The following is a 22,150-nucleotide window of genomic DNA, read 5'->3' as shown; positions in this document are numbered from 1 at the left end:
GCTTTGAAAATTTTGGCTTTAGGAAATGGACAGCGTAACAAATGTCTTCACAAGTATTATAATATTTAATCTGGTAGGCTGTTCCACAACAAAATGTGGAAAACCCTGCAATTCACCACAAGCACAGGTTATACATAACAATGTTTATGTTGTAGCCCTATTCACCTCAGATACCTTTCTCCTACCAGATCTACTCCTCTCTCTCCCCACCTTACCTTGTTGTCGAAGTCTTCATCTTTGTGCAAATTTTTTGAAGTTATTTTCAAGGAATGGTAACTTTCATTGATGTGCAGTAACTAATAGTAAAGATTAACTACTGCATTTTCCTGTCATTCGATTCCACCATAATGCTGCCACATTATATGCAGAAAAACAGATTAAGCGGTTAGCCCAAGTAACTAGGATCTAACCAAATAACTAGATCACGAAACTAACTCCTGAATCTCAGCTTTCTGTTAGCAATGACAATGTGCTCCTTTATGCCATATGCTCCCAGTGAAGGAAATCTATGTCAGGACCCTAAGAAAAATATAAAGCACTTCTTTTCCTTTCCATTTTCCTTTTCAAGGAATCTTAATAAAAATGGTGAACCCACATTCTCACTTCTTGTATTAGATGATCTGCAGAAAAAAATTAATACTTTCAGATAACTACCAGATAAGATGAAAGGTAATTGCAGGCTTTGCCATCTCTCAAATCAATTCAACTGAAAGTTTGTTTCAATAACACTAAGTTCTTCATCTTTAATCAGGTTTTATTACGTTTCAAGTAATGCTAATGTTTGTCTTCAAAATAAGCTTGACTTTACAGCTGTATTCATTTGCATCTGTTTACCTACAATGTGTATGTATTAGAGTCTGCACAAAAGTCAACCATTACTGTGTAAACTGTGGGTTCACAGATTGGGTTTTATTACACATTTTGGCTTCCTAATAATCAGATAAGCCCTACTTCCATTCAGATAAAAAGCATATTTAATGCAGAAAGATGTGACCTGGAATGGAGAAGTTTTCAGAACACCTTAAGGTAAGGTGTTGGGTAAGGGCTGCAGTGGGACACACAGTATTGACTTCGTGCTCTTTTCATACTCATTCTGTCACTGAAAGGAATTTAAGAAAGGGGTGCAAACACACTCCCACATCCATTTTGGGTATTCACGCTGTTGCCAAAATCTATCACCTCATTTCATGACAAAACAAAATCCCTTTCCAGCATTTTTTTGCTCATAGGAAGAAGAAAAAAAAAAAAAAAGAAAAAAAAAAGAAGAAAAAAGTGCCTGACCTGATACATGTAATTAAGCCATTCTCCCCAGTAGTGTAAGTCCTCTGTTGACCCTCCACCACATGCACAAGCTCTGTGTAGAAACTGTAGTAGCATAAACACTCCTCCAGTAATGATTCATCACTAAAAGAAAGCAGTTAGTCATGACAGTCTTAACCTTCATCATTCTGAGGCTGTCCTAGCCAGAAACACATTCTTTCCAGAGCATCCTTACTGACATCTGACAACACCTTTCTCTCTGCTGGCTGATCTTGCAGACATACAACCCTTTAATCTCTCCCTACTAGTCTTTTGAAACTATCTCAATTTTTTTTCAGTCCAGCTACAACATTTTTATTAGAATTATAGGGGTTTTCTGCACATATGGGTTTCTTACTGATACTGCCAAGAAAATACACAGAGCTTGAAAGTCAGGCATGGAGCTCCAGCACCCCTATGAAAAGATGAAGAAGATAAGACAACAGAGAACGTGAAGCTGCTCCTTTGCTTCCCTCTTCTTCCCCCAAAACAAAATCTGTTGCAACAATGAAGAGCTTTGTGTCATACTGGTTGGAAGTGACTGCCTATGAGCAAGTACTGATACCTTTGAACACTGTGAGAACCAATGTAACTTCTCAGAAAACAGGGATTATTGTTATGTGTAGACTCCCTCAAGATACAGCTAAAGGTGACTGAGATGAGGAAAGGGAATGGAATTCAGATGTTATGGGATGTTATTCTTTCACTTCCCAACACCTCTAAATGACAGCCAAATGTGTGGGAAGAATAAAAAAAAAAAAAAAAAAAAAGGCCTTTTGAAGTTGTCAACATCAGCAGTCATGAACTAAATGGAAGAAAAAAAAATCCTATAAGCAACTTGAATCGTACTTCTGGTATGACAAACTAAATACTGCCATACTGCCAACTTCAAATCCTGCATTGAGTTGAAGACAATGAGCAACCAAACATGAAAATCTGGTAAAGAAAACATTGAAGTTTGAGTAACCAGTCACTCTTTTATAAATATTTTATAAAATTGTTATGTACTTACAATGAATGCTACAACTGAAAAGCCAAATCCTGGAGTTCAACCCCAACACAAATTATTCAGTTCAGTGGGTGGAGAATAGCCAGAATCTCAATAACTCAGAAACAGTCAGTCTTTTTTTTCCAGACCCTGAGGTTTGTTCAACAGTTCTCTATAGCACTGCTTCAATAAAAAACCTTTAAGCAGATAACCTGTAATCTCTAGCTGTTGATTCTATGAAAACCTCCACCTTTCTACTAAAAATTGTACATTACCACCTCTCATCATTGCTGCTGTAAAGAATCTTGCAACATACAGACTTTGACAGACTAAGCCGTATTAAGCATCTGCTTTCTCCAGGCCTTTGGCATCCTCACAGACATATCAGCCACAATTATAAATTATCTGTGATAACTTTAAGAGAATTTAAGCGTAGACACAACAGCATTATCAGAGATGCCCAAATCCTCACCATCATTCAACTATCATAGTGATGGAAACTGCTGAATGGCCCTGAAGCAGCTTTGTGCTACTCCACACTTTTATAAATGTACTTGTGGGAAGAACATTAGGACACATTGTCAGTACTTGATGTATGAAAGTATGTTTGTTTGTTTATTTTAAAGTGACCTGTTTATTTTAAAGTATCTCCTTTCTACTACATTGAAAGAGTGATCCCAAGAAGAACAACTTTCTCAGTAGTGCCAACGCCAAATCAGAGTGAAGACAAGAGAGGCTCAAAGGCAGCCTGAGAAACTGAAAATGTACCAAGCTGTTGGATGGCTGCTTACAGAGATGGAACTGCTATAAAGAGACCAGATGGGATCAAATGCCTTCTTCAATTTGTGTCTTTGAAATCTCTCCATCTGTGTAGATTTAAGAAATACACTACTACTTAAGTATGAAGATGCAAGTTTGAGCATGCTAGACGTACTGTGTTTAAGTATATGTACTGCAGACTGATGTTATTTGTACCGTAAACTAGAGTAAAAGATCCAGTGATTTTATCCTCCAGCAGCTTCTGCTTCACACTCACACTCCTACTACATTCCTAAGGCCATTCCACCCTTCTGTCTACAGCTGCACAACACCATGGACATGACTCATTCAAACACCAGTGGAAACAAGTGCAAACTGCTATGACTAACTGCATAATGACCTGCAGTTCACACAAGAACAGTAGGGACTCTTCAGTAATTAGAACTCAAGAAAAGATACAATGTACTTTTCTCTGAATTAAATGAAATCTCAACACCTTCATATTTGTTCAGAATGCCCCTGCAGAGATAATGTTACAGCTATTTACTTTTACCACTTCAATCTCTTGCATCCTCCCAACTTGCTCCATTTTACCTATCGCAGCAGAAAAATCTACCCCCTTTTTTCTACCTTTTCCAAATCAATTTCTACTTCTGCAACACGTACAAGTACTGGTCTCTACAACCTGTTCAAAAGCTGAGACTAGGCACCCCCGTTCTTTTTCCTTTATTTTCCTTAACATTTAGGAGTTCCAGAGCCAAAACTCTGTTCTTCAAAGTCCTTCTTAAATCTTCTATTCCCAAGACTGTTACAATGTTGTGAGAGTAGTGGTTGGGCAGCAAGATTATTGCTTACCCAAAGCAGTCACTGTTTCTACAATCTTCTTTACACTTGTGCTGTTGTCTGTTGACTTATACATTCAGCTGGCAACGCTTCACAGTCAGTGCTTTAGTTGCTGTATTCAGAAGCCAGCTCTGCAAATTTTTAAGTGTTCAATAATAATTTAACCTTGCAAAATGAATATGCATATTCCTAAAAGACTGACAAATGCTCAGCGGAATCACAGACTCCAATTCATCTGAAATTCATGTAAATCTAGGTACAGTTTATTCACAAAGCATGGTTGTCACCTGGCTGATATGTCTTTCAGGAATGTGTATTTGCACTGAAGCATAGGAAAGTTAATCCTTTGCTTTAGTATTGAATAAGATGATGTTGGGAGGAAGAATTGTCCTCCCTGTGTATTCCCTTACCCCAATTTAAGCAGCTCATTGCATCAAATGCCTCTCTACATTGGCTATTGCAAGTGAGCATTAGGAATATGTTCCCCTATGTGACATTTAACTACACTGGGGATATTCTACTCAATTTCACTGATTTCCTGCTAACTAACAGAAATCTATAATCCTGTATTACAACTGATCGCTCATCTCCCCTCCCCACCCTCCCATCATCAAAATAGATCGTATTTTGAGAAGTTTGCCCTGGTGAGTTGCAAGAAGCTCAGAAAATGATTCCGAGAACATGCAACCTTAGCACATAAAAGTGGCAAAAAGTGGGCACAGAAGTACTGTTCCTTTATTGGAGCTAGTTAGCAAACGTTAGGGATACTTGATTTTAATTTCATGCCCTGTATATTTCTGTGCTAAGCTAACTGGTTTCTGCAGTAGCTGAAGTTCTTTAAACGTCAAAGTGTCAAATTATCTTATTACCAGAACAGACATGAAAAATCCACTGTCTCTACACCTTTTTTTTCAGCTACAGAACAGAAAGACTGAAAATACCTTTAGGAACAAATTGTCAAGTGCAACAAAGCAGTTCTAAAGTATTAAGAAAGATAGTAAGGGTATGGAAGAAGAAGAGTTGTGCAGAACTGACTGTAGCTTCTATAATACTTTCAGAGGCCAGCAGGTATCTCTCAACCTATCATAAAAATACATACTTTCTACCTGTCTTCATTAAGGGACTGAAAAGAAAACAGTCACTTTCACATTTATCTGCAGGATTGTTAGTTGTTAGCCATAGGTACCAACATACTATTGTTATGCCCTGCAGTAGTCATGGAAAGTGGATCTTTATTTAAGGCATAAAAGGGGCAGAAAGGAAAATAAATGGTCACATGCGGACAGGAGGCAAGCTGAGGAAGCAATATAGTACTTAGTACAAGTGAATAGGGTGTTCCAGAATCTTTACCAAAGAGACCAGGAAACAGCAGAGCCAGCAGAGAAACTTTGGGCGATGGAAGGAGTAATTCAAGAAACCTTCCAATACATACGGTGCCCTCTGCCCAGAGAGGAAATGGCCTGAAGAGAGAGAAGTTTTCAGAAAGTTTTTGAAAAATAACATACGCTCCTTTTGGTTGGGGCTTTGAGAAATTTGGGCTCTAGTTTACCTGGCAAGTTATTCATTAACAATAAGGTCCTGATCCCACAATTAATTTCAAACAATGATACAACTGTGCCCATCCCACATGGCACTTCAGTTCCTCTGCTCAGAAGCTGAAGGACCCCGCTTAAGCGGGGTTTAATTAATCTCCAATGCTGGAGAGATGGTCTCTCTTCTTGAGACATTTTGTCCCATTCCCCTGATTTCCCTCCCCCAGGATCCCACATGGGCAGGTTTTTTATATTTCTCACCTATAGCCAGGTTTCCCAAATCTCCATAAAAAGCAAGAAGTGAAGCTTTGGTTCTGCAGGTCTATGTCAAGCAAGCAAAGACAGCAGATGTGAGCATCAAATGGGACCAAAGGGGTGAAGCGTTGAGTAGAACTTTGTAACAGAAGAATCTGACCCCAACAACGGACAGAGGGGCTGGAAAGGCAGGCAAGCCAAAACAGAAATGAGCCCCAAAAGTTAAAGGATAAGAGGATTTGGTACTGAATGCAAGCAGAGAACATCAGCTATTCTCTGCTTATGCAACAGAGCATTCCTTCTACCACAAACATCTACCAGCTTCTATCTGCTCAGCAGAGGTCAGATTTGCAGGTGCACATGTCAACAGGACACATCAAGAGAAAGAATGGGAAATTCTGGGACAAAAAGACGAAGCTTTGGCAACATCTAAGGAATCCTTCCTTTTGAAACACCATTTATGTGTGCATGGAAAAAGTCAACGAGATATTCAGTAGCCCTCAATTCACACCATACTTGCCTTAGTCCTATTAAAAAACACAACCACAAACTCACAAACAGTCTGGTTCAGGGGTTTTTGGAAAACAAAACTCATGCTAAGAGGAAGTTTCAGGCATTATATCAAAACCATAACTATTTTTACTTAAAAAATTCTGTGGTTTTATAAAAATTTCCCTCCCCCCCTTACCCTAAAATTTAAAGAGAACCAAAGGTATTGCTCTTCTTCCTGTTAATCTTGCAAATATTTTCATACCTGAAGAATTACAGTGCATTCTATAAACCCAAACAGTATTATTTACTCTTCTCCACACAGGAAACATGTAAAATACTTATTTGACTTGATATATTCAAATCTTAAAATAAAAATAAAATTTTATCAAGTTAATTTTCAAAGTGCACCTAACCACATGCTCTAAGTGCACACACAGTATTCATATAAAAAAGTAACACATATTCAAACTAAAATTATCCACAAAAAATATTTTCAAAATCACTAGTTAGAACAAAACAAATGCTGTCTAAATACCCGATCCACCCCTTTCTCAGAACCCAAAGAAAAACAGAATTTGCAGGACCTGGAGAAAGAAAACAGGCTGCAAATTCTGACAACAAAGCAGCAAATCCTCAGTGTGCTCCTCACCAAGTACTGCCTTGCCAGTTCTTTTCCCTCATAAATCAACTGTCAATTCAAGGACTTCAGCAGCACTCATCTATTGTGGTAATACCACTAAAAGGAAAGGAAAAGTTTCGGAATCCAGACATTGATGTCTTTGTACCTCAAGACTAACACCTTGCTAATTTCCAAATGTACTGCCCTCCAAGGACAAGGTCCTGCAGAGGACAGTGAGCCTGCTTAACTTTATGCTGATGAAGTTACCCTATTAATGTCAGTGGTACTAGTAAAGTTTAAAATTGAACTGATTTTTATTTTTTTCCTGGACAGTTATATCAGATGAGACAAGTATGCAAGTCTCACCCAGCTAAACTTGCAGAGCCTTGAAGATCAGAAATTTTGAAGAGTATAGAACATCCTAAGTGCCCAGATAAAATAATCTACTCTAGAATAACACTCTCCTGCAGCAATAGAAAGTCCAATGCTAGATGATAGCACTTTATCTGAAATAATGGAGAAGAAAGCTGACGTAGAAAAACAAGAGGACAAAAAAGAAGTCTGCTGACCAGTACTTAAACTAACAGTCTGAAAGTCTAGCTAAATATACAGTTGGACACACCTATCATACTTTCAGAACTACAGAAACTAAGTGTATTCTTAGCATCTGTATGTAGATACTTAGGGCTAGTCTATAAAATACATTTTAGTTTACAGGTTATTTGCCACATTTTGATCTTTTGCAATAGGGTTTAGTGAGCACTGGAAGACATTAGAGCTACTGGTTTGCCCATTTCCTCAGTGAAATAATCAGGCTAACCACAAGCTGCCCCCCACACTCCCCTCCACCAGATTCAATTCTTCCTCTGTAGCATGCCTGAAACTTGTTTAAAAAAACGTTGGATACGAGCAGTTCATGTCTGATATTTTGGTAAAGTAAAAAGAAACTGTTATGCCTTATCTACTTCCAAAAAGGAATAGTTTGTAGCCACATCAATAAAAACAGAAGTAGTGTTGTAGCTACACATTCAGGACTTTGAGCATAGCCAGGAACTTACAGGGCTTGAAAACACAAAATCAACATAGAAAAAAAGGAGAAAAATATTAAAATTATAGCTCTGTAGTTACAACTCTATGCTTCTAAATATATAGACAGTTAAAAGTAAAGCTTTAAAAACAGGGGGCGGATCTAATTCTGACCAGCTGGTAGGTCAGAACCTCTCACAAACAGTGATAAAACAAAGCATCCAGGGCACTATATGTAATTTAGAGAACTGCACCAAGTATTTCGATTCCAAAAAAAAATTAGAATACAGCTCTACTGTTTTTTTTTTAAATGTCAGTATAGACAAAGAATGGAAATTTGAACAAAAAATTGTCTTTGCAAGTGTGAACAGATGAAATGGCTACTGGAAAGACAGCTAGTAAACAGGAATTAAACCAGCATATATTCATAAACATCCTGTATAACGGGAAACAGCCAGTATAAATTAATGTAAACTTTGTTTGAAGACTTTAATTAGCATGGAAACTTAAGAGTGATCTTTTCTGGCAGATGGTGCGCTTCAACACTTCCTAGGGGAAGGCTCAGCAGAGGGAAGGTAGTGATTTAATGCAAATGTGTGACCACACAGTTTCTCCTAAAATATCCAAAGCTCTACTCTTCAAAGAAGAGTCCCATACTACCCATACAGGGCAAGGACAAAATTAACTCATCTTTCTTTCCATCAAATGCTAAATTTCTCATACACATACTTTTATCAGTCAAGTATCTTTTCTAAAAAAGTCTGAGCTGGACACACATGAAACACTAAAGGCTTTACATAGGGATGTTACTCTACAAACTGCATGAAAAATTAATAACCTTATTCATAAGAAATTGTGTCTAGCTTTGATTTTACTACAGTGCTAGATTACCCATCCTGAAATTTGTATTAAATTCCTTCAAAGCACCATGAAGAGAAAACAAAACAAAAAAACCGAACATAACAAAAACCGAACCAAAACAAAAAAACAACAATGCCAACTTTGTGCAAATTTGGATCCTATTTCTGGCCTATTGACAGTTTACAGTTTCACACCAGAGCTGTTATTAAACTGAATTTCACTTAATTTTGTTGCAAAGCCTGTTTGTTTCAACAGGGATACAGGCTGGGGTTTTTTTCCTATTAATTTGCACACAATAGAAGAATTACCAGTATTGAGAAAGGAGTATCTTTTTTTTTCCTTCACCATGCTTTAAACTGATTGTGAAGATCACATCTTTATTAGCCTGATTCTCTAAGAACAGAATGTTGAAACAATCATACCGCTTGCATTATTTCTCACTCTACAAAACAACTTTGGAACTAATGACCTGTTTGATAGTGGGGTATCAAAAATATATTTCTTTCTCACAGTTTCAAAAAATAAGTGGCTAGAGGCAGCAGAGGGAATGACTTCCTCCATGACAACTTGCTAAGACGACGACTGTGGCACAAGGTTCAAGATTTATTAGTCAGAGAATCCACATAAGAAGAAACGCTATGAATATCCTAACCATGGAAAAAGTCTTTGTTGATGTTTATTCTATACTAAGTACTGAAGAATACATGCAGCAGCACGCATGACTATGAAATGGATTTTTGTGTGTCTTGTAAAAGTACACATTTCAACTCAGAACCCCAACTGGAAGAAAAACCTTCAGAATATGTCTTATGCTCCTCTTTCTTCTTTCCCTGGTATGCAGGTTGGCTTACCAATAATGAATAGTATATATGCATCTCTATTGAAATTGAAACAAAATATAAGCCTTGTATGAGAATCATGTCTTTTGGAATCAGATTGTTAGATTTTTGGGGGGGGGGGGGGGGGGGGCGGGACGGGAAGTTTAGGAACACAGAATACTATAGCTGTCAGCTGCCAGAAAATTCAAATTCCCTGCATCTCTACAATGTGGAAACATTTAAGTATGTTCGTATCAGAGCCAGTACCAGACCCACAGAGACAACTACTACCTTAATCCAAGACTACATGGGTACTGTTGACATCCAGCTGAAATGGTGTAGAATGTTGAAACTGGTCTTTGACATCTGCCTTCATCACTACATTCAAACTTGCTGTGATAGTGCTAGTCCTGTATTGCTTTTAGGTCTTGTTTATCTGAGGGATATTTGGCTGCATTAAGGAAAAAGCATGAAAATGCCACAAGTTTGTTAAACTGGAATGTCAGTCAGGGAGAACCATAATCATCCAAGTGCACAGGTAGTTCCAAGTGACAGCATTTCTTCCATTAATCCAATCTAAATTCAAGTTTGTGCTTTTAACAACATGAGGCTATGACTCATCATCTCTCTGATTTTTGCCCAAATGTAGGTACGACAAATCTTCCTAATAAGGACTGCAGACTTGTGACATGCTTGGTCACAGAAGAATTGCAGTGAGTTTGACATTTCCAATATTCATTTATTTGAAATGAAATATGCCTTGTAAGATCTATAAAGACTCTAAAATTATGCAAATAATTGAGCTAGCATTTCCTGTGAAAACTAGGAAAGTATTGGGGGTGGGGGAAGAACAACTTACCCTTCCCGAAACACTAGAAGAGAGAAACAAGAACTACTCTACTTCCCTGGGACAGATACTAGTCAAGATAGCTGCACAAGACCATGAGTATGAGCATTGTGAAATGAAACATTTGATACAGCAAATACAGCCAGTACTCTTTGCCTCAGGAAGAGCAGCAAGAAAGATGTCTGGCCTGACCCCCTTCTTCATCCACACAAGTGTGAAACTAATAATTAAAAAGAGCTTGCAAATTCTGGGTTTCCTGATGGCAGCCACAACACACAGGCCAAAAAAAGACTACAGGTTCTAGCAACAGATATACATTTGAACAATTTTTCTTTTAAACAAAGGTATCATAATATAAGGCGAAGATAATTAAACAAAGATAACCCATGGACCAGGTGTCAAAGGGAAATTCCAACTGCGCTTTATTTAGGTTTAATTGTCAATATCAGATAATAAAGAAAATTATACACAAGCAGCTTTACAGTTTTACAGGCTAAAATAAGAATTCTCTCTTGAATGTTCTTCACTTAAGAAGAACCTAAGAAGAGAATTCTTATTTTAGCCAATAAAATTACCTTTCAAGAACTTTCAAGAGCTCAGCTGCTTCTAACTTTGACCATTTAATTATTTCCAAGAGACTAAAAATCAGATACAGGCTTTCTCAAGAAAGAAAACTTTTTTCCCCCTTGAACTAACTAGCACAGGTGTACCTTCCCAAACCAAACGGAAGAGAACACAACCTTATTGTATTGAAAGTTGACAAAATAATTTCTCCAAGTTTTCAGAAGCAATTATCAGGTTTGAAGAGACTTCATCTCTTGTGTGTTTTGTTGTTTGGTTTGGTTTTTTTTTTCCCCCGGAACTGCATAAATTAGTTACTGCAACATTAGAATAGTGCTTCTGTACATCAGAATTTTATTTTTCCAGGTTAATGCAGAAGATACTAGAAATTCCATAAAGATGTACTATTTCTGGTCATATAGCTGTAAAAATCCTGACATAATATAATCCTACAAATAAATTACTATACATACACTTCATCTTGGCTGCAGAGTAATGCAATTAGGTAGTTGTAACATAAGACATGAGAAAAGTTCCCGGAAATGAGAAGGGTTCCATTAGGGAATGACACAATTAATTATCTTTTTCCTATTCTCCTCGCTTTGGCTTATTTTTTGTTCCACAAGATTATATTACTCATTTTGAATTACTGAAAATATCTTCACAGTTATGTTTTTTAAATTAGAATTAATCAAACTTAAACTATGACATGACTGAGTCACAGTTCGGTATAATGAGATCCATGTGCACATGAACACTGTAACCCTAATGGCTATTAGTTCTGGTCCACAGACATCAAATACAGCACTTGTGTTGAACAATGCATCATAAAAAAAGTTTGATTAAAATGTGTGTTCACACTTTTAATTTTTGTAAACAGCATTATAGCAATGAAAGACTGATTTACTCCTGAATGAGAATATCCATGTAATATTATACTATTTCACAAGTTCCTACACTGAAATAAAAATATTACAGGGCTTTTTTGATAAAGCTCTTTGATAAGCTCTTTTGATAAAGTAACATGGACTTCCCTATACTATTAGTCCCAACTAATTTCAATGTGAGTGCAAGCACTAGAATATATACCTTAATATATATGGCAGAAAGCTTACCACAGGAAAATCAGACTTGCTCTCTCAATTTTAAGTATACTAATGAAACGTGCAGAGTCATCTCAAGAAGACTGAAGAAGTCATGTATTTGCTGACTGTCAAGTTGGTATTGTCTTCTGCTCTAACACAACTGGGCTGTCAGGTCATGAAGCAGAATGTATAAAGATCCATTGTAAAAATTAAAGAAACCAAAGTTAGAAATTGTTACCATAGCATTCTGTGTGTGTTTTAGCAAAGCAACTGGAAGATCAAACACAGGAACAGCACTTGCTGCTATGACTCAAAAGACACAAATTCTATTAACAGGCTGCACTAACAACATCCTTTGAATCTCTTATTATTTCAAAAGCATCATGTTTTAATTCTGATTAGGCAGAACTTCTTGACATTTTCCTCTCAAGTATTCTGTTCTTACTCTTATTGCTTGTGCAACAGTGTTCTTCACAGCACAAGGAAAGTTATCAGTTACAAGTATAAATACATTTAATATGGAGGCTTTGGTCTCTCAAGAAAAGAAAACATCTCTTGCTAATCATGTTTAGCAGCTGCTCTTGAGAAGGAAGACATAAGATAAAACTTCAGTGTATACCACCATATTCTTTTTATGGCAGCAGTCCTGGCTGCTTGCATTCTCTAAAAGCATGCAAATCAAAGAAGCAAATTATGCTAAAAAGCCAGTTCATATAAGCAGGTACATCTCAGAGATCAGTGACAGAGGAATACTAAACACACTGAGGCCCTTTCTTCTTCTAAAGTAAATGGGGTATAGAGAAGAAAGACTTATTTTCAAGTGAGAAGAAAGCTTGATCCTGTATGCTGCAAGCAAAAAGCATACAAAACCCACTCTACACACATAACCCCACATAATTAGAACTGTCCTTCCCTCACAAGATTTGAGAACAGGAAATCTTATAGTGATGGACATAGCAAGCTATAAATCCTAATTCAGAAGTCATTTGGTTATCTTTTCTCGACCTTTAGCTCCGTCACCCAAGCAACCTAACAGTCTCTCATCTTTGTGCCTTTAACTGATCCACTGCATTACAGGGAATTTTTCTTGTGTTAGCTGGAAATTTTTTCCCATTTTATAGACCTCAATATCAGAACAAAAAAAGGACATTTACAAAATTAATTACTTTTTTATAAGCAATGAAATATCAGTGATAATAAAAGATTCCCAAAAGAAATGCTAGCTATGAGAGTATAATTCTTTCTCAAGAGTCATGGATATTATAACCAGGAAGTCAGGCAAGAATAATAAACAGGAATAATTTGCCATTAGTTCAGCAGACGCTGGGTTCCACTGAGTCTTCAAGAAAGAACAGCTCACATGTAGCTCTAGGTTGGAGGCAGCTGGAACACCACTCTATCCTTTTCCTCTGCACTCCATCCATATAAGCACTGAATCCAAACCAAAACCAAGTTTGAACAGTTTGACTTCTTGGTTAAAACTGCTCTGTTAGAACAATGTAAAGGGTCATTTCAAAGCAATTAAGTGACTTTTAAAGTTTCCTCCATGGGAATAGTACCTGCAATGCTATACCTTTTAAACATTCAGAGGCAAGACCTGGTCCTTAAAAATTATTTTTAAGAACTACACAGATGTCAAAAGAAAGACTAAAAATCCAAATCACTAGATCTCACAGAAAGAGTAGTAGAAAAGGACATTTTAAACAGGCATGAGTATTTAACAGCCCATATACTGATTGATCTTATTGCCAAGGGAAAATTATTTTGAAGTCTGAGCTATTCAGTAAGAAAAAAAAAAAAAAAAAAAAGAAGATAAATTCTCAGAAGTCCTGCAATCTATGCATCAGATTCACTCCTCCCCCTCCCCACCCTGCACGTGTTTCACACCGTTTTTGTTTGGCTTCTTCCATCAAGACCTAAACTGAGTACTAGGGAGAAAAATCAACCTCTGTTAGAATGCAGAGTTATAATAAACAGCTGCACCTATAACTGGACATTTAGAGGTCTGGAAAAAAACACATAATAATTCCTATGCAACAAACACATGTAAATTAAGGTTTTAAAAGGTACCTGACATGAAGTTTGTTACTCTTCCCATTTTGCGGAGGATACTCTTCTATAACATCCTGTACAAAAGGTGGCTGCTGCCGCTGTGTTCTGGTGTATGCCAATGTTCCCATGTGGCTAAACATATCACAAGACCTAGTAGGAATTGTCCCCTTCTTCTTCCTGGGGAGAGTGCCATGGATAGAGATGTCTTGAAAGGAGTCTGAGCGATGCTCAGTTGGCGAAGGTTTAGTGGTCAAAAGGTCCATGGAAGCAGCTAATGAGAACTGGTGGTTCACTGGGCCATTTCTTGGAAGACTTGAAAATTTTCCTGCAGCTATCATTTTTGGTTCTGGAAAAACAAACCCAAGATTTATCATAGTGCATCAATCATCAAAGCCCCCACTTTAATGGAAGTTAAATAGCATGACTAACAAAGGCACCTAGAACTGAACTTCTACTTTGCTTTGAGGCAGTCAGATACCTCAAGATGTAGCCTGTATTATAATACAGTCACATTACTCCCAACTGCACGTCAAGCACAGATATGCATTAACTTTTATACATGTGAAAAGTCACAACAAAAAAACAACCAATCTGGACACACATGCAAGAGCAGGCCCTGAGCAATTCTCCATTTTTATCCACAAAGCTCCTCTTTTTTGCTCCTTCATATCCTCTCAAGACTCAGACATCAACTTAGAATCATTAACAAAAAGCAAAGTTTTAAGAACATTTTGGCAAAAAATAAAGGTCACTACAGCTTGGTTTGGAAGAATACATTTCTAAACCCAGTAATTGGTGCACTCTGAGGAAAAAACTGTTTCTGAAGAGTCTTGCTCAAGTAATAAATCTAGCAGAGAACTGGTCACGTATTTCTAACAGGCTGTACACTAAACAGCTCTACCCAAGAGATAAGGGCAGGAGCAGATTACTGGAATTCTCTTCTTCAGCATGCACAGCCTGCTGGTTCAAATCGTTGTTGACATTAGGGATTTGCATAGCTGTCAGTCTCTTGTACAATCAATTATAGCCTGCCGTACAGTACAGGTTTTTCTGTTATCGTGAACAAAAAACTTCATGAGACAAACACTTCAGGCACATTAACGGATTGCTGTTCTGTTCCTCAAAAACACACTGCCTTGTGCTCACTTTATAGTGTTATATTACAGAAGACAGGCCGCCTTATCCTATCCAGTTATATTAGCCTGCAAAAGCCACTCTATGGAACATACACACAGACCTAAAGGTCAACCAGTCCTACACTATTTAACCTAGGTGGTAGTCAACCACGTGCTTCCTATAAAAACTGGAAAGGCCACAGGAGCAGCAGAGATTGGTATGAAACCAGAAAGCAGAAGAGCTTTTGGAAATAACAGTTAGGGACAGGGAGAATCTGTTCTGACCTTGGTCAAGTTTCATGCTGAAAAACAAGAGTAGCACCCTGATGGCCCAGCAGCCTGGAAGTCAGCTGCTTACAGCTGCACAAAAATTCCTCTGGTTTTGGGGAATGCACAGGTGTTGCAAGGAAAACAGAGCTGCTGCTACAGCCCTCCTGCTCCCTTCTCCAGCTTCAGCATCACAGGTACTATCAAAGTGTTGCTGCACTGAAGCTACTGTTAATTCTACTCAGAGGTTATCGTAACAGGCTTAGTTTTACAGTAACACCAAAGCTGATCTCACATTTATGAAAGAATTCTGCTATTTCCTGTCAGCTGCACTGCAGAGATTCACAGGCTGGATAAGGTTTCCACACTTGAACAACAAATCCCTTCCCACTTGTCTCTTATTGAAGGTTCTACAATAAATACTCATTAATTACAGATGATAAATAATGTTTGGTTGTTGTTTTTTTTTAAGTCTTCAATTTGCCAAGGCTCTGTCTGAGCACAGCTACTATGTACTATAGTAGAAAAGCCTCTGGAAACAGCACCTCTGCCCAGGGAGAATTTGCTTGACTTTGGTCAGGTTTTTTGTTGAAAAGAGTAGAAAAGAGCTGAGAAGTTAATAAGAACTGACATTTTTAGTTACACAGATCCAAATACAATTCGAAATCCTGAAGAAACCAAACCACATGCTCACAAAAAATCTGCCATAAACTATCATATAGGCCCTTGATATGAAATACTAAATCACCTCTCCATTTATCATGTGGTTTGAGGACACAGTTTCTGCTGACTAGTATTAAAGATATCACATAATTAATTTCAAAATAACTTTATTAAAAAGTGCTGTAAACTCAGTTTTGCATTACAGTTGTTCTAAGCAAAACACCTGGCCCAGAGATAGGAAAATCTAAAATGCAAATGCTTACCACAAAGCTACAACCTCCTATAGCTAAAGCAAACTGACAGAGCTTGTTTCCAGTAAATTCAGCTTTATTTTTAGAGAGGAATAACAAAAATTACCTCAAACAACACGGGGCGGGGGGGGGAAGCTTCTTAGAATTCACACAATCATTTGAAAATTCAACTTTATGTGCTTACTATAGTAAGGCAATAAACACCATTTATAGAGTCTGAAAAATTGGAGGGTAGCTTGCTCACACTGCACAAACACATTGTTATTCTCTTTTGGGGGGCTGCTGAGATTCTGTACTTAATAATTGTACTTTCTTATTGGTTTATAAAGAAACATCTCCAAACCTCTGAATTCTGACTTTTTAAGTGCAGGTTATCCAGTCGGAGAGATTTTCCTTAGGCTTTCCTGCAAGATTACCACCACTATGCTGAAATGGAACACATGACATTTCATGCAAATGAGTATCAAACCCAAGCAGGTATAAATATAACCAACAAAAGCTTTGGTTTAATAGTTGATACCAGATAAGTCCACAATAGGCCTACAATGACAGTAACCTGTCAACCACTTCATGTCTGAGGATCCATAAAGAAAGCTGAGAATTCGCTCTCCTAACCAAATCACAGGATTATTATAGCAATCCAGTAGGTTTCCTATCCAACAGTCTGAGAATTTTCAACAAATAAACAACGACCCTCTGAAGTACCGCATTTTCCACTTAACGTCCCAAGAAGCCCTTCTTAAGAGTGAAAACCAAACTCCCTCAGTTATGTCTTAATCATTACACCTTTTAAGTCACTCAGTAACATCCCATGATTTCCAAATTCAATACCCAATCCTCAAATTCACACCTGAGTTTTGTTTTGAGAAATCAAGTTAGAGTTCCAAAGTTAGTACGAAATAGCTACATTCAAGAACTTGCAAGACACTTAGCCATAATTATGTGCATACAGAAGCTTTGATAATATTTCAAGCAATCCTCCCTGCAAAACCCCTTAAAAAAAACCCCCAAAACCCAAACCAATAAACAAACCCCAAAACAACAGGTCTGCTAACTTCTACCCATAAATGTATCTGCTTGCCTATGTGCTGCTGTACTGTGTATCCTTCATAAATGTAAACCAAGAACTACAACAATTAGCTCAGTAACAAAAGTCCTGCCAAACTATCCATACATTTTTCTCGTATTGAATGCTAACACTGCAAGGAGGGAGCCTCTTCAGCTGAAGACTCTGGAATGTCTCAAATACTTTAGCGTATGATTCAAAGAATGTTTGACTTTACTAGATATAGAAACCCTGAAAATTTTACTCCCTAAGAGACAGCCTGCTTTGAACATCTGCCATCATGCAATCAACAATGAAAATGGTAAAAATTATTGCAGAATGACAGCCCAAAGGGAACTGAAATTTACTTGGTTCCTATTTGTCAAAATGCAGCATCTAACAAAACAGAGCACTTTGGAAGTCATACAGGTTTCCCCTAACCAGATGCAAACAAGATTGATGCATGCCAATATAATGTTAAAAATGCTAGGCAAATTTTTATTTATATAGAGAGTGGCATTTTTCTTAGTCTGTAATTTGGGAAAGAATATGGGAACGGAACTGGCAGGAGTCAGATTGTGAATTCAGAGAATTGGAGGGCATGAAAGGTCTCCAGGTAACTTCTGATGTGTTCTAGTTTTTTGTTACGAATGAGGGTGAGGGAATACAAACAAAGAAGTCTTTAAAATCAACATGGCATTTAGGAAAACAGTACGAGATTGGACATAGAATAAAATACATATCTGGTGGGCAAGACCAAACATGCACCGAGCTCTAATCCAATAGGGTGTGCATGTCTTCACATCATTGCTCAAACCAAAAAAGAACCATACGAACAATGAAACAAATAACCTTCACTTCCCCAAAACAACATACAAAATATCCTTCCATTCATGTCCTCTTAGCTTTGGGATGCAAACACAAACTTTCCAGCTCAGCTTGTCTTCATGAAAACTTTCTGATGTTCACACAGTCTGCAGAAGTGTTCTGATGGTTCATTCAACCTGATACAGGAATAAGTGCCCCCTCCATACCACAACATAACACAACTAGTGGCAATGCTACTTTATTGTTTCAATACATTGGAGGAGGGGAAGTGAGGGAAAGGAAAAGCTCCAGTTCTGCTTCAGAGATTCATGAATGGGATAACAAACAGTCCAAGGTTGTATATGCTCATGCTAATGGAAACCTCATAAAAGGAAACAGAAAAGCAATTTCAGAGTTCCAAATCAGATTCTCAAGCTATCTCAAAACTCTGAGTTGTATCTAAACCAGTTTTGGACATTAAAAGATTCACACTCTCTCAAAGTCTTATTGATCTGCAGACCGGGTGATTCTCCCTGTTAGATTAAAGTCTCTGAACTCTATACCTGGTGTTATCATATCACCAACAGTACAATACTTTACTCGAAGTCTTACCATGTCTTTATCATTATATACGCTGTGACACTAAGAGGGCTTGAACATGGTTTAATACACCCAGCTGAAGAACAACTGCCTTATGTTCTCAGATCTTTACAAGATGGAGTCAACTTTTGTGAAAACCCTACTTACTTTTGACACAGCAAAGCTCCTCACAACGTCCTCCCACCCACCTGCTCTCCCCTCCTTCCCCGCTCAAAACCAGTAACAATAAATTACAAGTGGGAGATGTATTACTCTTTTCTGCCTGCTAAGTTACTCGGCACATTTGCATGCACTATGCAGATGCACACAGGAAGTAAAGTGATCAACCTTAATGGTGAAGAAAGTCAAGTTCAGGACGAAAACCAGATCAATTTCCTCAGATTTAATTTTTGTGTGGTAAGAGAATAAGTTAGGGAAATAGAAAACCCAGGACTGCAAAGGCACTAAAGTTAACATAACATAGGAAGAAATACAGTTAAAACCATAGCCACTATAAACTCAAGGTAGATTTCACGTTAATCGTCTCCCTAGAAGCAATGTAGTTGCCTTCATTAGTATAACAAAGAAAAGAGGATTCCTGCTCCCAAAATGGCTTAGAAGCATTTTCTGCTTTTTAAAAAAAGAAAAAAAAAAGAAGATTAACTGATGCAGTAGCTGCTATAGCAAACAGGTCACAGGACTTTGAGAAGAATATTAAGGTTCAAGAACCTACAGCCTGTTATGATACGGAGAAATAGATTGAGAAAGCATACGCAATAGTTCAAAGGCTTTAAGCTAATATCAGAAAAAACACGAGTCTGTCAGACATCAAAAACTCCCACAAGATTACAGCCAGGTCAGTGCTTCCAAAGGGTCTTGAAGGGCTATCAAAATGTTCATTCTCTCTTTCTCTCCCCTTATATACGTCATACAGTTTCTACCCCACACACATCCTTGCACTGTAATCTGACAATCTATTTAAAATATTTTTAACTATTATTCTCGAGCAACAGAAAGCCCACAGGCCAGGATAAATTATCTTTGAAATTTCTATGTGTCGAGATGAGAGAAACAGATAAACCCCACACTTCATGAGTTTTCACACATAGAATGCCTTGATATCTATTAAAAAATGCCATGAAAAAGCAATCATTGAAGAGGATTCACTAATAAGTAGAGACCTCCTCATTTGGCCTATACTATGAAATTATCTCAGAAACTTAAGTGCCCAATCAGTTAGCTCAGTAATCCTGAACGGTATGAAGCCTTGACTTGAAATAAACATTCTCTCCCCACTTTGCTGGCAGAAATAGGAGACTTCACCAAGGTTACAGTCAAATCTAAGCGTTTTTCAGCTAATGCTTCAAAACACAAGCTTTTGTTCCTCCTCTAGTATAGGAAGTCATTTATTATTTTGTCTGCTCCTCTGTTCCCACGACGTTACTGAAAAAAAACCCTCACAAAACAACCCGCTCTAACTGAAAATGAAGTATTTAAAAAACCTTTTCAGCAGTAAGTACGCCCTTAATTTTTTTTGAGCTAACAACCAACTCATGGAAATTACAAATTTGGACAGAGAGAAGCGCTTTTACATAAGGTCCTCTAACTGACCAAAAAAAAAAAAAAAAACCAGCGCATTTCCCTTCTCTCTACTCAGTGAAGTATCTCGGTGCCTCGAGTATACCAGTGTTTTATACTTCAAGAATATTTAACAGATTTCCACGGGATCCATTCCCACAAAACCTAAGCGTCTCAGTAGTTCCGCCACAGCCATGGCACTTCTAGTAGCCCGCAAGTCAACCGCCGCCAGGGTCAGGGCTCGCCCTGCTCCGCCGTTCCCTGCCCCGACAGAGGTGGAGGGACAGAGGGACGCTCACGCACCCGCACCCCCACCAAAACCCAGCTCTTCATTCTCTGCCCCAGAGGACAACGCTGTCCCCGCAGTTACCGGTCTGATCACTGCTGCTTCTTCCCAGGCCTTCTGGGGATTAGTTGGAGGTCTCGTCCCGGCCAAGCGATCTCCTGGCAGCGAGTCCCGTCCACGTCCCTCGCGGCTGCGGAGCCGGGCAGGAGGCAGGGGTGGCCGGAGGCCGGACGCGCAACGCCAGCGGTCCGGAGCGCTTCCAGTAAGCGAACCGGGACGTTCTCGGGAGAGCCCGAGGTATGGCCGTGCCGCGGCAGCAGCCGGCGCGTACGCTTGCACCAGCCCGCCCTAAAGAGCAGCAGCTCGCGATAACTAAACCGAGGGCGACTCCACCGGAGCCTCCTCAGGGCGCCTTATCGCTCGCTCGCCGGGCCGCGGAAGCACGGACCCGGTTCCGCCACTCTCCCGTTTTCACCCCAGCAAACCAGACCGACTCCCGGGCGCCACTCACCTGGCGAGCGCGGCACCGGCGGGCGCGGGGAGGTGGCGCCGGGCCGGCCCCCGCAGCCCCCCGCGGCCGTGCGCTGCGTGCCGCCGCTCAGGCAGCGCCGCGGCCGCAGGCGCTCTGAGCCGCGCCGCGCAGGCAGCGCCGAGCCGTGATTTACGGCTCTCCGACCCCACCCCTCCGCAGGCGAGTCGGGCTGAGTCCCGCCGAACCGCCGGCACGCAAGCCGTTTACGTGCGGTGACCTCTCCCTGCCCTCTTCCGTGGATCTAAGAACTTGACTTCCATGACTTCGTCTCCCCAGCTAGCGCTGCGGCAAAAATCAACGGTTTCCTAAATCCACCCTGTTCACGGACAATTCAGAGCCTGTTACCTACTTTACACACTCAATTTGCTTCCACGAGCGGACTTCCCCCCTCACCCCACCGCGTTACCTGAAGTTATCTGTGCGACAGGTTGGTGGGATAAAACCCATTTTCCTAAAACAAAGGGTCAAAGAGCTGTAAAGGATCGAGAGCTACTGACAGAACAGATGGCTAGTTAACCTCCTTTTGTAAAGTATACCCTATAAAACAATCGGATACTTATAGACAGAACATTCATTTTTAACAAATTACCTCAGGCACCTTCAGCTGTACCACTGACTCAGCCAAAGGGCTTTCGCTTAAACAGAAATGAAGGCACACTCGGTTGACTCTTACAGCACCGTCTAGATCAAATTTTTCTTTAACATTGCATTTGTCTCTTTCCTGTTGGCTCAGTCTTTCAGGCTGCCTGGCCAACATTTCTCTGGTTTTGCCGCAGTTACTCCAGTTGTCCAAAGCGATTTTGATAACACTGTTCAGTGTTATCAAAATTCTTATCAGAATTCATAAGCCAACATTCTGCAAACCTCTTCACAGCTATCCTATCGGCATTAGCTTTGCACAGGCAAATATTTCTCTGCCTAACCAAACATTTAATTGATTTTGACATTAAATATTTGATCCCTCCTAGTTGTATGGTTCTTCTGTTCTGG

The 22,150-nt window shown here is 39.1% G+C and overlaps 1 protein-coding gene across 4 annotated transcripts in view; it reads right to left on the bottom strand.

Moving 5' to 3' along the window:
- The window catches only part of BCAR3 (BCAR3 adaptor protein, NSP family member), a 113,257-nt gene that overhangs the window by 40,589 nt on the left and 50,518 nt on the right, over nt 1–22,150 (bottom strand). For 2 of the 4 annotated variants that reach the window (XM_030034266.2, XM_030034265.1), the window contains exon 4: nt 14,056–14,383. In XM_030034266.2, the coding sequence (XP_029890126.1) occupies nt 14,056–14,383 (328 nt within the window). Of the gene's footprint in view, nt 1–14,055; nt 14,388–18,459; nt 18,540–21,158; nt 21,251–22,150 lie in introns of those variants that run through there. The other 2 variants (XM_030034267.2, XM_030034268.2) reach the window with 2 other exon arrangements.

Source organism: Aquila chrysaetos, chromosome 12, assembly GCF_900496995.4.
Source record: "Aquila chrysaetos chrysaetos chromosome 12, bAquChr1.4, whole genome shotgun sequence".
Lineage (NCBI taxonomy): Eukaryota > Metazoa > Chordata > Aves > Accipitriformes > Accipitridae > Aquila > Aquila chrysaetos.
Note: the sequence above shows the minus strand (reverse complement) of the source record. Positions and strands in the feature narration are given on the sequence as shown.